The sequence below is a fragment of the Manacus vitellinus genome, unplaced genomic scaffold, assembly GCF_001715985.3.
Source record: "Manacus vitellinus isolate BGI_N305 unplaced genomic scaffold, ASM171598v3 scaffold_22_pilon, whole genome shotgun sequence".
NCBI classification, from domain to species: domain Eukaryota; kingdom Metazoa; phylum Chordata; class Aves; order Passeriformes; family Pipridae; genus Manacus; species Manacus vitellinus.
Genome location: NW_021939632.1, coordinates 12002364 through 12018058, shown reverse-complemented (window position 1 = coordinate 12018058; position 15695 = coordinate 12002364). Strand labels below are relative to the sequence as shown.

General features: G+C 40.7%; 1 protein-coding gene across 2 annotated transcripts in view; it reads right to left on the bottom strand.

Annotated features, from left to right (window-relative positions):
* Positions 1 to 15695, bottom strand: part of CSRNP3 (cysteine and serine rich nuclear protein 3) — a 53486-nt gene that overhangs the window by 25940 nt on the left and 11851 nt on the right. For both annotated transcript variants that reach the window (XM_018072666.2, XM_008930999.3), the window contains exon 2: positions 1324 to 1494. In XM_018072666.2, coding sequence (XP_017928155.1) covers positions 1324 to 1471 — 148 coding nt within the window. In that variant the 5' untranslated portion in view covers positions 1472 to 1494. The remainder of the gene's footprint in view (positions 1 to 1323; positions 1495 to 15695) is intronic.

Sequence of the window (15695 nt, the reverse complement as noted above, 5' to 3'; positions counted from 1 at the left end):
GTATTACAACTTCCAAGTTTCTCTCCTGAATTATTTGCTTTCTTTGTATTATCTGTGTATTCACAAAAACATTGTTGTCTTCTACGTGGGTGGGAATGACTGTTTGATGTAAAAAGACTGTTTTCAGTCTATGATGAATCATCAACTAATTCCTTCAACAAAAGTTAGAATATCAGCATGCAGAGAATACTGTTACCAAAATATTTCTTGATACTACCAAAGAGGTTTACCGGGTTGCTTACCCCTTTGTGGCATTTCAATAAAATAGGTCCCCTACTAGTACTGCATCTTAAATATAGCACATCGTGAGTGTTCCATGGAAACCCATTTGAAAAGTTGTGCCTGTGCCCTCCTTGCACAGAAGCGTTCCACACTAGAGCAAAGAGGATTTGGACCCTCATGCCCAAACCTCAGCTCAAACTGCACAGCAGCATTTGGTAGACGAATCAGTTATCAGAATATTCATATCCCATGCTACAAACATGATTTCCAGGCACAATCCAAACCAGAGAGTGACAAGGACCACGTTGTGTATGGGCAGTGATGAGGAGTCTCACCTACTCCTTGGTTCACAGTCTTCACAAATTAACTCCAGTAGGGAGATCTATATGCAATAGGGTTGAAGGAGGCAAACTCCTGCTTTTTAAAACACGCAGTTCACTTTTAAAACAATATAACCACATAAAACTAATATCATAATCTGCAAACATAAACTGTAAACTAATTTTTCCCAGAAACATATGCTGCACATGTAGCTTTGCTAACTTAAGACCAAATTCTTATCTGTACACAAACTCATTGCCTAAGTACAGAGATACCCTGTGCTACACGAAGAACAGAAACTATTGAAATAATATGTCCCATACACAACATTCCTCAATTCCAAATAAAAGAAAGCTTGTATTTCCTTTGGAGAAGAACTCTCACCAATTCAGTACTGCAGACAGCTGACAGCTGCACTACATTTACCTAAGGAAAATAAACAAACTTATATAAAGTACTTTCCGTACAGTGCCTATCTGAAATACTTTAAGCACAACTCCCAATGATAACTACAAACAGCTACATAATTCAAACAGCAAATAGGTAGGAGCTTCCAAGTGACTTCCAACTTTTACAATGATGAATAGTTTTATATAATTAACAAGAAGTCAAAAGGATACAAGTTTACTAAGTCATTTTGAGCAAGTCACAAACTAAACACCACAGGGAGTCCATTTTATCATCTGTTCAATTAAAAATCATCATGCTTATCTAACCATAAAATTTACTTTATTTTGAGAAACAGGAATCATTCTTTAGACACACAGATTTAGTACTTACGGGTAAAATGATTAGAAGTGGATGGATTGACACTATCACCACTGTCAGCACTTTCACTGCTAGAAATGTCATCATCTGATTCCCGCACAGAGGAACAAGGTGAGGAGCCATCAACTTCTTCAAACTTCCTCTTTAAAATTCCACTCATCGCTGCAATGCTGTCACACGCACCTGTAACAGGAACAGAAGCAACGAGACACTGAAACATCCAGCTGCAAAATACGCACTCATAACCTCCAAAGTAATTTTTACTTAGAAGTACCAATAAGTTGCCACTTCTAGTGTTGAATAACCATTTAGTATGAAATTACACATAATTAATTAGGAGACAGCGAAGCCATAGGAAAAAAAAAATCTTAAGTCGTACTTTAACTTGACATGTATGGAGATGGTTATTTCACTAGGATAATGTGTAACAGCTTGCTTTCAGGGAGTATTTTTCCCATTTTGATGTCAATAGCATCCCTGGTTTCTTGGTTACGTTGTGAAATTTCAAACAAAGAAACAACTTGCAGTTTCTCTTCAAAGAGCCTGACTTGGTCCCTCCCTTGGCTGCCATAGGACAAAGGAATGTTCACAATCAGGGATGAAATTAAGTAAGAAGAAATCATCCTGAACACTACAGTTCCCATTACCAAATATATGTGATCTAACCAGTGCTCACATCCCTCTATAAGAAATCCATCTCATAATTCCAATATTACAGACAGAGAAAAGACAGTGAAGTCACAAAGACCATATACCAATTTAGTGCTCAAAAAATACCTGGAATTCAGAAATTCCTTACCTCAGTCAGAGGCACTAATTGCCTCCCAAATTTTCTCCTCTTCTCCCGCCAGCATGGGGTTATGAAAGGCAGGTTCAGCTTGACTGATCTGAAGCCCTTCTCTGACAAAGTGACCAGTCTAGTGTTTGAAGCAAAAGCTGTGGATGTTGTCTACCTGGACTTTACTAAAGCCTTTGACACCACATTCTTATGGAGAAACCGGCTGCTCACATCTTGTACTCTTCGCCAGGTTAAAAACTGGATGGATGGCCAGGCCAGAGAGTGGGGAGGTGCTGGTCAACAGCAGCTGAACATGAGCCAGCCTGTGCCCAGGTGGGCAAGAAGGTTAATGGCATCTTGGTTTCAAAAATAGTGTGGCTAGCTGGACCAGGGCAGTGATTGTTGCCCTGAATTTGGCACTGGTGAGGCTGCACCTCAAGTCCTGTGTTCAGTTCTGGGCCTCTCAGTACAAAAAAAGACACTGAGGTGCTGGAGTGAGTCCAGAGAAGGGCAATGAAGCTGGTGAAGGGTCTAGAGACCTATGAGGATCAGCTGGGGTTACTTAGCCTGGAGAAGAAGAGGCTCAGAGAGGGCCTTACTGCTCTCTACAACTACCTGAAAGGAGGTTGTAGTCAGGTGGGGGTCAGCCTCTTCTCCCAAGTAACAAGTGACAGGACAAGAGGAAACGGCCTCAAGCTGTGCCAGGGGATGTTTAGATTGGATACTGGGAAAGATTTCTTCACTCAAAGGGTTGTCATGCATTAAAATGGGCTGACCAGCAGAGTGGTTGAGTCACCATTCCTGGAGGTATTTAAAAGATGCCCAGATGTGGCACTTGGGGACATGTTTTAGTGGTACACTTGTCAGTGTTAGGTTAATGGTTGGATTCAATGATCTTTGAGGTCTTTTCCAATTTAAATTATTCTGTGATACCCACATTAAGAAGTAAGATGCCTAATATATTCCTGAGGTTGAATAGAAGATTATAAAGCAAAGTATTCAAGTGGAAATTTAGCAGCAGAAGTAGAAATATCACACGTGATTACAGAGAAAGTGTGCTCTTAAGTAACTGAGGAGAAATCAAGAACAGCTAAAGCCTGCCCAGAGGACACTCAGCTGCCACCATGCTGCCTGCAGCACTGCAAAGACAAGCACTGCTGACACTTATCCAGACAAAAAAATTTGTCTAGGATTAATCACATACTATACTTGCAGAGGACACACACCTAACACTACAGACTTACCACAGAGCTCTGCCAAATCCCACTGAAAGCAAGAAAAATAAAGGAGAAATTTACATTTCTCATGAAATAGAACTTCTTTAAATCCCTGGAGCTACCTTTAGGACTCATTAATTCTGAGCCAGCCACATTCTGCTCCTTCCAGAAAGCTGGAACTAGGTAAGCTCCAGAACTCCCTTCCAACCAACATTTCTATGGTTCTATGTTTAAAAGAACCAATAAATTTGTCAGGAAGCTATCATAAGCTGGGCTAAGTGGCTACTGGTAAAGAAGACAAGGTTAAGGCAGAGACTCCAGTACTGGCCATACTGTTTAACAATTAGCACATTTCAGGGTTTTGGCCCCGGCCACCTCACGCTCTCCTGGATAACGCAGGATGAAGCAGGCACCAGAACCAATCCCAGCAGGCAGGCTGGATGAGGGCACCTGGGTTTTGGCAAAGGCCTGACAGCTTAGCCACTGTGGACAAGAGCTGCATCCTGCCACTTGGCAGCAAAAGACAGAGAATGCTGTCCCTAGTCTGGATCTTTCTTATCTTTTCTATTAGTACAGAGGTAGTATCAGTCATGTAGGTGCTCTGTTCTGACCCTGTAAGCACAGCACTTGAGCAGATTCTCTGCTATTTTGGCTCACACTTAGTCTCGTACCAAGTAGTTTCAAAGTCTCCTATGCATTCTATAGCTCCCTTCAAGTCCCAACTACAGTTTCTTTCCTGGAAAAAAACAAAGCGACAGCATGAAGAGATCTGCATCCAACTTTTGGCCTGGTATGAAGCTAGAACAGGATCAAGGTGAGTATATGAGGATGAAAACTACAAAAAAAACCCCAAAACAAAACAAAACAAAAAATGCCGAACCAACAAAACAACCATTAAAAAAAAAAAAGGAAATAAAAAGCAGGAATCATCAGATTACAGTCTGTAAGACCAATTCAAAATCATAATTCAGCAAACATTGAAGTCTATCTGTAGGAAATTCTGTGGCTGAGGTGACAAGAACATAGTGGTTTCTTTCCATTGCAACAGAAAGTTAGTTCTAATTACTTGTTCTGCTTTGCCGACAAAGCATTCTACCTTGCCTACCAGCTCTTAAGCACAGCAGGAGGGAGTTATGTGCAGGTTTAAACTTGCCTTTTTAAGTCAAAACTAGAAATTACATATACATTATACAACATTTTTATTATATTATTTAATTACAAGGACTAGAACAAAAGTTTTATAATAATGGAGTTCATTCACCTCTTAAGAATCAAAATCTCTAAGAAGAACACAAACGATCACGCCAAGTTTAATATCCTGTCTCCAGCAGCAGTCACTACTTAACGCTTCAGTGGAAAGCAATGGGATGCGAAATCCAGCCACAACCACTGCGGACACACAGCTCTGCTTCCTCATCCTTGCAGTCAATTTCCCCTAAGCATAAGGCTGAAATGTTGCTGTATGACAGTGCGCAGCATCTCAGAAATTCATTTGACTTGATCTCCTGAGGCAACAAATTTCTCATTAGTTTACTGGGAGAAAAAAGCCACAACAAAACACAGCTCCTGAAACTATAGCCACAGACCCTTCAAAATCACAGCAGTTTCAATCTTTACAATATTTTGGACAATAAAGAGCAGCAGAAAAGCACCACTGTCTAGCAGCATGCTGTACTAGACAGAACTCCACTTACACAGGTACTCCCCACAAAGTGGAAACAGCTGAAGAGAAGTCACTGACATCTTCTTGCTATATTATAGTGATATTTCCATTTCAATCACCAGCAGTGATTATATTACATGGGAGGCACAGTACATCTGTTGATCCTGTATGGAACTAGGAAATGCCTTTATATTTGGGGGCTGTGCAGGGAGGGAATGGTGATGGAGACACAAATGGAACTGCAGCATCAAGTTCCTCATCCCAAAGCCAGGGAGTCTGTCCAATGGCTGCAGCTGCCAGAAAGCAGCCGGCATGTTCTGCCTATGCTCTCAATCCCACAGCTGTGCACCCTGAACAGCCTTGCCTCTGGGGAGCTCCCCAAAGCCACACAGCCCCTTGCTGACACTACCCCACTTTTAATGTGGCAACTAAAATGTTCATCAGACAGAACAAGGAAGAGAAAGTGAACAAGAAACTGTGCAGGTCTGAAAACACTTGTGCACTTGGCTGCTATTCAGGTTCTTCCCAATTTTGAGTTAATGATCCCCAGAACAAGATATGGATTCCCATCAGAACATGACAGTAATGTGGAGGGAACACTGGTCCCTGATACAGACAACTTGTGTCTGCTCAGGGAACTAGAGCCCCTAGGGACAGAAAACAAAAGCAGAGGGAGTGATGTGCCATCTCGACAGGTACACACTGCCACCTCACAGTTACACCTGCTCATCTACCCCCTGCAAGGGCACAGGGGCATACAAATGGCTGATTACTGCCTGCTGAATGACAAACAGCTGCTTTCACTGGAGCAATCAGTAACTTTTAAATTACTCCAACATCCTTCTTGGCTTGTCCTCAGATCAAAACCCCTTTTCTAGAAGGCTCTGCCCATCTGTCACCAAACTGTCTTCTTCAAAGGTATGTGAGCTTTTCCAGGGTATCACATTCTCACTTTCAAATTCCCCCAGCATAAAGCACGTCTGCACATACACAAAGTTACAGAGATTTGAGATGCCTGAATAAGTTCATGTTGAAGTTTCCCTGAAACTTCGTGTTCTTCCAAGTAAGGTGTCTAAGAACAAAAGGAGAATGCAGTATAAGTGCAGAGCACACAGAGAAGGAAATAGATGGAAAGGTGGGGCCAGGCCCAAACCCATGAGCAACTGTTTATGTACCTGAAGGCTCGTAATTACAGTGCAGCACTTGGCTTGTACCTGTGCCCACTCTCTTAGGACTGTGACTCTTGGCATTATTTTCTACCCAGAGAAATGGCCTCCACCTAAGCAAAAGATGAGGATGCTCTCCACTACGCAATAGCTTAGAGGCAGGCAGCAGTTACTGAACAACAGATCTGACTCTTCAGCATCCTGGTGAGTTTCTTTGCTGTTCTACTGTGTAAATTAACAAGAAACCCATTCGGCAGCAGATCTTTACAAGAAACGCGTTTTGAGAGGATGAGTGACCCATGCTCTGTTCTTGAAAGGGAAGGTCTGTGTGCCTGCCTTCAGGAGTGGGCACTGGACTGTGACCTGGAGCACAGGGAACTTCAACAGGAAGCAGCTGGGCCATCATTCCATGCTGAAGGGTAACCACACAGGCATAGGGGATTAAAATGTTTATCTCTCAAGCATCTAACCTCCAATTGCCTCACTTCTTACTTCATTAAGGGGACATGACTTAGGGACTAATCCTGAAACCTTACTCAGAAGCAAAAGACCTGTGGCCCTCAATGACCACAGACAGTCCTTAGTGCAAGGAAAAAAAGCATTACTGCTCAAAGAGAGCCATGGGAAGGACGGGAAATTTTACAGCCATCTCAACACTGCTATGAAACACGCTCCTCCCTACACTATGCTACTGCACCTCTGCATCAGTAAACGAGCTCTGCTGCCACTGTAATTTTGCCTTGCCTTCAAATACAATGCATTCTTATCAGTTCTAAAACACTTTAAAAGAAAAGGTTTGAAAAACAAAGCAGATGTATTAACTACTAAGTATAATGATAGCTTGGCCTATTAATTTTCAAAATTCTTTTTCTGAACATAAATCACTCTCCCCTTCAACAAAAGGCAACAGAATTCCGTTATTTTATCTTCTGGCCACATTAAAATCAACTTTTCTCTCTTAACACCCTTAAACTACATCTTTAAAGCATTAAGTTTGCATACACAACTAACGTAACGTCAAGATTATAATTTAAATACTTAGTCAGAACTTCCCTATGAGGAAATATACCTTGTGCTACACAATGTTTGCTCTAATTGAGAAAGCATTAACACTTGGGATGAGAGTGACACAGTATTTAGTTGGAGCCTAGACTCTTTCAAAAATATTTCCACGCATTACTATTTCAAATGCAGAGGAAGTGTAGTGAAAGTGTCAACAGTGAGACTGCCAAGGGCATGGTCAAAAGAAATGGCTACAACAATTTAAATGGCTAAATAAATATAGGCTAAAAGTCAAGTCAAGGGTAAAGATATAAATTCATACTGCCTCTGGCAGGAATCAATTATGCTGGCTATTTTGACCTCTAAATAGGTTCTTCTGGAGAGGAAACATGAAGAGCTTGCTCTTACTCTTTCACTTTTTACCCATTTTCTCTCATCTTCATTGCAAGTTCATATGTAGGTTCACATATGTTTAAACTTAGCAAAAATATTTAAAAAAGAAAAAGAGATAAACTATTTTATTTATGTTGAAAAACACTGATAAGTTAAAAAATTTTGCAACTACAGTGGTTGAAAAGCATTCTCACTCCAAAGAACATTAAGGAAAACATTTGAAATTCTTACTGGAGACATTTTGAAAAATGTCAAAAATGTGTCTAAACAGACAAAAAAAATCGCCTATATTAGTCAGTTTTTGAGAATGACAATACAGACCAAATAACAGCACAATGAAAGAGGTAAAACTGGAGAAAGAAAAAAAGATGAGAAGGGATTGAAGCAAAAGGTTACGAAAATATTCCTTTCCTACAGAAGCCAGACTCTTGAGACAAAAATCCTGAGTTTCAGATTTCTTTCACAGTTAAAGAGAAATATAAATGAAATAGCAAAGCCATGCACTGTCATTGTCACTGGAGGCCAGTTATAAAGGAGAAGGTAAACAAAGCAGATATAAAAAAATACGGATGTCCTCAAAGCTGAGTGTTACCATGCAGTGGTGTTCATCTCTGCTATGTATCCCAACATATCGCTAAGGTTTTGCATTAGCTCAGCACAATCAGCAGACGCAGATCAGTTCTACTAATATATGCAGCTTCTCAGCAGAATTAATTTGCGAAGCAGAACACTGCCCTAACACGGTTAGACTGTTTGCAGTTCCCTTGTGAAATACATCCTTAGCTTCAACAGGCATCTCCGAAACGTAAATACACATTGCTTTGGATATCAAAATAAATACCAAGTAGAAGGCCATATGATGGCAAAAATTATGCTATTTACCAATTATTCATTACTTAACTCTGCTCTTCTAACACAGGTTTTCTTCTATCATACACTGGCAAAATTTAATTATGTGTACGCATTTAACGCACATGTTTAATGTGCTTTAGCAAATATTGTTAATAGGAATTCATCACAGAGGTGGCACGAAAAAGGGTCTTAGCTTATTATGCACCAAATCCTGAGATATTAAAGACCTGCCTGTGCACAGCCAGCAGCCATTTGCGTTTTAGTACTGCTGCAGCGTTATACAATAGACATGCTCAGCACGTTCCCTAATGGAGACTGTTTCAACTTTCCTCAATTCAGCGTTCAAATTCCAGCCTGGCAGATGATTTTGTCCAACCCAATACCTTTGTCTTGTCACATCCACCCAAAAAAAGGCACAGCTGCAGGAATACCTTCTCCTATGCCCACTGACGCAGACATAGGTGCTCCAGGAGCTTCCAGGTTCAGTGAGAGAAAACATGAAAAATGCTGTAAGCCCCTGAAACTACAAGAGTCAGACCATATTCTTCTGACTTCAAAACATTCAAGACATTTAAAACTTATGGTATGAGCTTGGTTCTTTGCATCCAACAACTTACAACCAACCAATCAAAAGATTTTGGATTGATGGGGGTTTTTTTTACTTTTTCTTTTCTCTTTTTCTTTTTTTTAAACACCAAAAGCATAAAAATCTCCCATAACAGCTTCTTTTTATTTTTAATAAATGTTAGAATTAGAAAGAACATAATTAACCCAATTCTCTAATAACATCACAGGATTGTGCAATTTTTAAAATACCAAGTAAATATTTGACAGTTATTTGCAGGCACTTAAAGTGACAGACTGGCATGTCTAGTAGCCCAAAATGCTTCTTGAAGAGGTTACGCTGTTCTTTTTTCTACTCTAAAGCTGAAAGAAAATGGTAGAAACTAAACTGCAGCTCAAAAATACCAGAAAACCTATTATTTTCTCCAGCAGAAATATCTGAGGAAGAGTGAAACAGCCCCCTAAAAACATAAATAATTTTGGTCAGCAGGAGCCAACATTCAGTTGCCACCAATGAAATGAATATAGCTCCATGGCATGAGAGTAAAATCATGACTTCATTCAAGGCTTGGCCTCGAGTAAAGCCAAAATTAGTAAAAAGATGCTTAAGTGCATCTTTCTCCCTAGAGAACAGAGTCAATAAAACTATTTGAACTGGAAAATATAAATTATTAATATCTACTGAAAGGCTGTGATGTTTTGAAATTACTATCTTCAAAAATAGCTTTATGGCTATAATAATTCAAGTTTTCTATCTGGATCAAGGACAACACACAACCAAAATATAATGTTACAATCTGCAGGTTTCATGAACACCCAAGATAGTTCTAAGTAGGTATTCAAACCCACAGAAAAATTACACCAAAAAAAATGTAAAATTACTATTGTTTCTCCTATTTGCTTTTTGACTTTTCACCATACATGGTGTACCTATTCATCCATGAAACCCAATATGTTTATTGAAAAAGAAACCTGGAGATTTTTAGCAAAAATATTATTTCAACAATAAACATTGATGACGGAAATTCACCAGAAAACCCCCATAACATATACAACAAATTACTGAATGCAGGAAACAACGAATTTATACAAAAACTGGTAAGTTTCCTTCTGACACATAAGTAGAGCATTGACAATTCACCTTCTTTTCTAAGAACAGCAGAAGGTAAAAATAAGCTCCTCAGTTATTAGCTGAAAATATCAGTAGAATATAATTTCAAGTTTACCAAAAAAAAAAAAAAAAAAAAAAAAAAAAAGAAAGAAAGAAAAAATCTGGGAAACTACTGGAACTTGATTATTTACTAATTTGCCTCTTCTGGCTGGATTACCCAAGGCACAGTACAAGGGCTGCTTCACTGATGCTCTTCCCCAGGGTCGTGGTGTTTAAGATTTCCTCTCTGTGGTTACTTTGATAATCAGGGACTTAGTCATAGTGCCAGTTGTTTTTCTCTGGTGTGAACAGTCTCTCTTTTCCATCTCACCACCCATTTGCACAACACTCGAGGAAGATCGACTGTTCTCTTCCGAGCTCAGCTGATATGAGGTATCCAGTTAAAACAACTAATAAGGAAAATACGATAGACATACTGAGCAATATGACAGGCACAGAGAAAGCATAATTGCATACACCTGATGTCCTTAAGAAATCAGTCAAAAAGATCAGCTGCCCTAAGATAGCAAAGTCCCAAATTTAGTGACCACAGCATCATAGAATGAGATGTTTTTTACGAAGGCAGATAAAATAAGGATATTCAATGAACTAAAATGTTTCTCTGTAAGTCAGTCGTCTTCTCAGAAATTTCAATAACTGAAAACCTCAAAGAGGATTTTTAAAGCACATATTCAATCACAGGCAATCTTTCCAACAATAACTTCAGATTTTTGGCCATCAAAAATTACCCAGAGGTCATTCACCTGTGCATGTGTACATGTGTATAATCAACACAGAGCCACACAAAGGCAGGGTGTATCGCGTTAACATGACAGACCACTTACTAGTAAGGCTGACCTAAAATTAGATTCCCAGCTGTGTTAAAATTGAATGTTGACTCCTTTCACTTCTTTATTAATGCTAAAGGAAATCAGGAGGTTTTGGCTGTAGTGACTTGGTAACATAATAAACACGTCTAAAAATCCCTTTCAGTTCACTTCATAATTCAAAGCTGAAAACTTCTCCAGAAGGCTGACAGAAGAGCTGCAGGTAAGTATATACCCATCCGATTCCCAAGGCCCTCTTGCCATTAAGACAGTGATGAATACAAATTGAGCAGCCAGCCCATTCCCATTGCATTGCCTGACTTGTAAGCACCTTATGACCATCCAACAACACTTCAGTCAGGGGACTGTGCTAGAACAAAATTAATTATCTGCCCTACACTCTCCTTAAAAGCACTGCTGTGAAGGTACAGGGCTTATGCTTTCAACCTGAGGTCGTTCATATATTTTGATTTACCAAATCTCTGATCATTCTGCCTTTTCCAGGGGAGCTGAGATGAGAATGTTAATACTCTGCAATTTTCGCTTTTTCATTTCATTGTTAAAAGATGTTTGTTTATAAGTAAGAGTAGGTGAGGAGGGCATAATAGTAAACAAGTGAGCTACTTAATTGAAAGCTACAAAGTTAAACCTTGAGCTACTCTGAAACTGAATGGTTCAATAAAGACTCAGGTACTGGAAGAGAGCAAAACAATGGCAGCCCTGCAAGGACTCCAAGTCCCCCCAGAGTCATGGGGTTTCCCTCCCACCCCCATAATAGAATACTTGAAAGACAAAAATGTTTGACTGAGAATAGCTGTCACAGATTCATGTTGGAAGTAAGCAGTGCTATCATTTGTTGCCCACACTAAAAACAATTAAACACATTTTGTGGCTTTCAACATTTTTTTGTTTACCCTTTCACCCCCACACAAGTAGCACTTACTAGCGATTGCTATCACTTAAGAAATACAAAAACATTTGCAATCCAGCTTCCTTTTTTTTAACATATTCATAATATATTAAGAGCAGACTTTGTTCAATTATAACAAAGAACAGATTTTAAAGCACCAAGAAGTTCATTATCAAACTCAGATCCCTATTCAGAAAAACCCAACCTCCTCCTGAAGCCATTGCAGTGTCAACCTATTTCATCTTCCCAGAAGGACCAGCTGTTCCTCTGGTGGGAGATGCCCACAGACACCGGAGGAGTCCCGACTCCCACTTTCAGGCAGCCCGAGGAGATGTGTTTGAAATGAAAGCCTCCTTGCCCCAGCTGTGATGCCCAGCAGGGAACTGTAGGGCCTGGAGCTGGCCTATCAGCCCTTCCACAGATCCTGTAGTCATGGGACAGCGCTTGTGGAGTCACCCCAGCAGCTCCTGCCCCCTCACCCAGTGCATGGGCCTGGACCAGCTGCCCGAGGTACCAACACTGGAACCGCTGCCACAGCACGGACACAACGCAGACCCATCTACCTCTGTCTGCAGAACGGATGAAAAGTATGACTTATCTATATTGAGTCCCTTTTTCTGGGTCAAAAAAAAACTACAAAAGAAAAATGAAGCAACAGTAATCAAAACTCACTGGTAGGACTTGGAATGACATCAGCGTTTTAAGGATGTGATGGTATTTGGTGATGTTTTACTGAAGGAATGGCACATCTATAATCCAGATTTTCTCAGCATCGTAACTGGTTCAGAGCAAGAACAAAGAGAGAGACTGACAGACTACATGTAAATTTATCTTTCAGACAGTTTTACCAATCTTGCAATAGATTATACCTGCCTTGCTTCAGCCTGACCTTCCACCTGCTTGTTGAAAGGGAAAACAACTCTCAAATTCAAGGTTCAGTTACTACAAGTACCCTTTAGAGCAAGTAAGAGTTTTAAATGACACAATCATCTGTTGCTATTTCAGAGAAAATATTTAAGCTTTGGAATGAATTTCCAAACATTTGCCATTGTGTACTCTAAACCATGACTAACATGTCTTCAATTAATATTGAACTTAAACTTTAGTCAACTATTGCATCTGTCCACAGCAACAACTTTTTCAAGAAATGCAAATTCCTCTTTCCAATAAACAAATGAGATTAAACATCTAACATATACAGTAAACATTGCACATTCTCAAACCAAAACACTACACACCAGACTTGGGGTCCTCAGATATAGAAGTAAATTAGTATAAATAACACTATACTTTGGTAATATGGGAGATCATAATCACATCCCTGTCTCCAAAATGCCAGATACTTACAGAAACATTGGGTTCTATTTATGATCCTTAAAGGGGCTCAACAGCCACCATTCAAATTACAGCACAAAATGTTTACATAAACATACACCTCAGTTTGACTATAGATGGGGAAAAAAGTGTATCTCAAAATTACCATAACTTGGCAGCAGCACAAAACACCTTTTTGTTTCAGGATTTTTTCCTTAAACTTCCTTAAATAACTTAATACTGGCAATGCTTTAGAACATGAAATGCCTGATCCACAGGAAAAACGTCAGGTGTTTTGTTTTCTGTCTGCCTAAACGAACAAGACAGGTGTATTCCAAAGTTGTGATTCCATTTTAACAGTGGGAATGCTCTTCTGTTGGGATGTTCCTATTGTTATTTTAAAGCACACTGTTAATTTTATCTCTGTATGTACTTTAAGCACCTAACTGCCTCATAAATTGAAATTTAAAATCCACTTAATTAATTTTAAACAAATATAGTAATTATACGATAATTCCGTGACTATATATTGTTATATTTTCTACATTTAAATTAGCACAGAGTGACACATTCAGTGTATCTCATCCAATTTGATGGTACAAACCGCAGTGTTACTGTGATTTTACCAGGGTTCCCTGTGAAACAAATGAATAGTTGCACCTTAGTATGATGAAAAAGCACTTTTACACATCCTTTCTGATCTATTGTCTAAAACACGAACAGGCCCGTTTTCTGAGACGCCAAGCTGTATCTGCTTTTTAACGCAGAATTTACCTTTCACAGGAGAACTGTTTTAAAACAAGGACTGCAAAGCAATTTAAATTAGTTTTCGGTAATATTTACAACTATAAAATTATGCATAATGGATTCCTAATCCGAGACCGCGTGGGCTGCGCTGCTGCTGCCGAGGCAGAGCCAGACCCCGACCCCGGGTCCCGCACGGGGAGCCCCCGTCCCGCCCCGCTCCCCGCGGCGGCAGGTCGGACCGCCCCGGCGCTCCGCGATCGCTCCCCGCGCCCGGCCGCGGGACAAAGCGGGGGCACCGCCGGCCCCCGCGCCCCCCGTACCTGCCCCGGCCGCTGCCCCGCCGAGCGCCGGCACCGCCCCTCATCTGCATGGCACTGCCCCGCCCCCGCCGCGGGGCAACGCCGGGCACAGCGCTCGGGGCACGGCACGCCGGGCACGGGGGCCCGCAGCCCCGCGCTCCTCGCCCCGGGCCCCGCCGGGGCCGCGGCCGCGGGCCAAGGCCGGAGCTGGGGCCAGAGACGAAGCGGCGCCGCCCGCGACCCCCAGCCCGACCCGGCGAGAAGCCCGCCCGCCCACCGCGGCGGGTTTCCAAAGGAGACCATTCCCCCCCTCCCCCGCTGCGGCCAGAGCCCGGGCTTCCTTTTCCCTTTTTCCTCTCTTCATTTCCAGGGGGCAGGGAGCTCGGGGGCGGCGAGGGTCGGGTTGTGCACGGCTCCTTTCAGCGGACACACAATAGCGAACCGGTACGAACACAACGCGAACGCATCTCTCCGCCCGCAGCCCCGGCAGCGCTGGGCCCTGCGCTCCCCGCAGGGACACGGCAGCGAAAGCAACGTGGTGCCTATAAGGAACATTTCCCCATTGAAATCATAAGTGCACATAAAAGAAGATTCTGTTCTCAACGTTGTGGGTTTTATTTCTGTATTTACCCAACTGCTTTTCAAGGGCTCCATCTCCTTTCTGCTGAAATACTCCCCCAAAATCAGCACATCTATTTCTTTCAGGCATTGCCAACATACCTAATTCATGATCTCCAGTATTCAGAAAAGGGGAAAAAAAGCCCACAAACCAGTACTGTAAAGAGATTTCAAGATTAAAACTTTTACCTGGTTAATTTCTACGTGATGTGATACAACCAGAAAAATTGCATGTCTGTCCTCTGTAAGACAAACAGGCCACAGAAATCTCTGGGAGCAGTTTTCAAAAAATAATTAATGTATAATTAACTAAGAACTACTATGAGAAATAAATACTTGCTTGAAAAATAACATGTATTGCATTAATATTAGAGTGAAATGCAGGCAGAGGGTTATAATGTATCACTCCTATGTGTATATAATTGCATTAAAAATAAGACAAAACACCACTTTCAAAATTACCCAAGAAGAATGTGTAGGAAAAAAAACATAAGTGCACTGTTAGATATGCTCTAATGTTACATTATTTTTAACCAAACACAGATGCTACAGATCTCCAACTGAGAAAGAATTAGTCTCAAATACATAGCAGAATAATAGATTGTTGTTACTAAATATTTTATGTTATTGGTAAATGATCCATCTAGCATAAATTTAATTTTACTTGCTACCCCATTTTTCATGCACAATTGAAGTTTGAATTGCATAGGAGTAATAGTAGAAACATTTTTACAATGAGTTTGATCACAGAACTTACACAATTTATTTAGCCTGGTATCACATTAATGTCAATCCTTCCAATCCCACCTTACAAAATGCAAAAAAACCTGGCTTTAGTAATAATAAGGAAATAGCAAAACCCCCACTTATATTTAAAATACTGA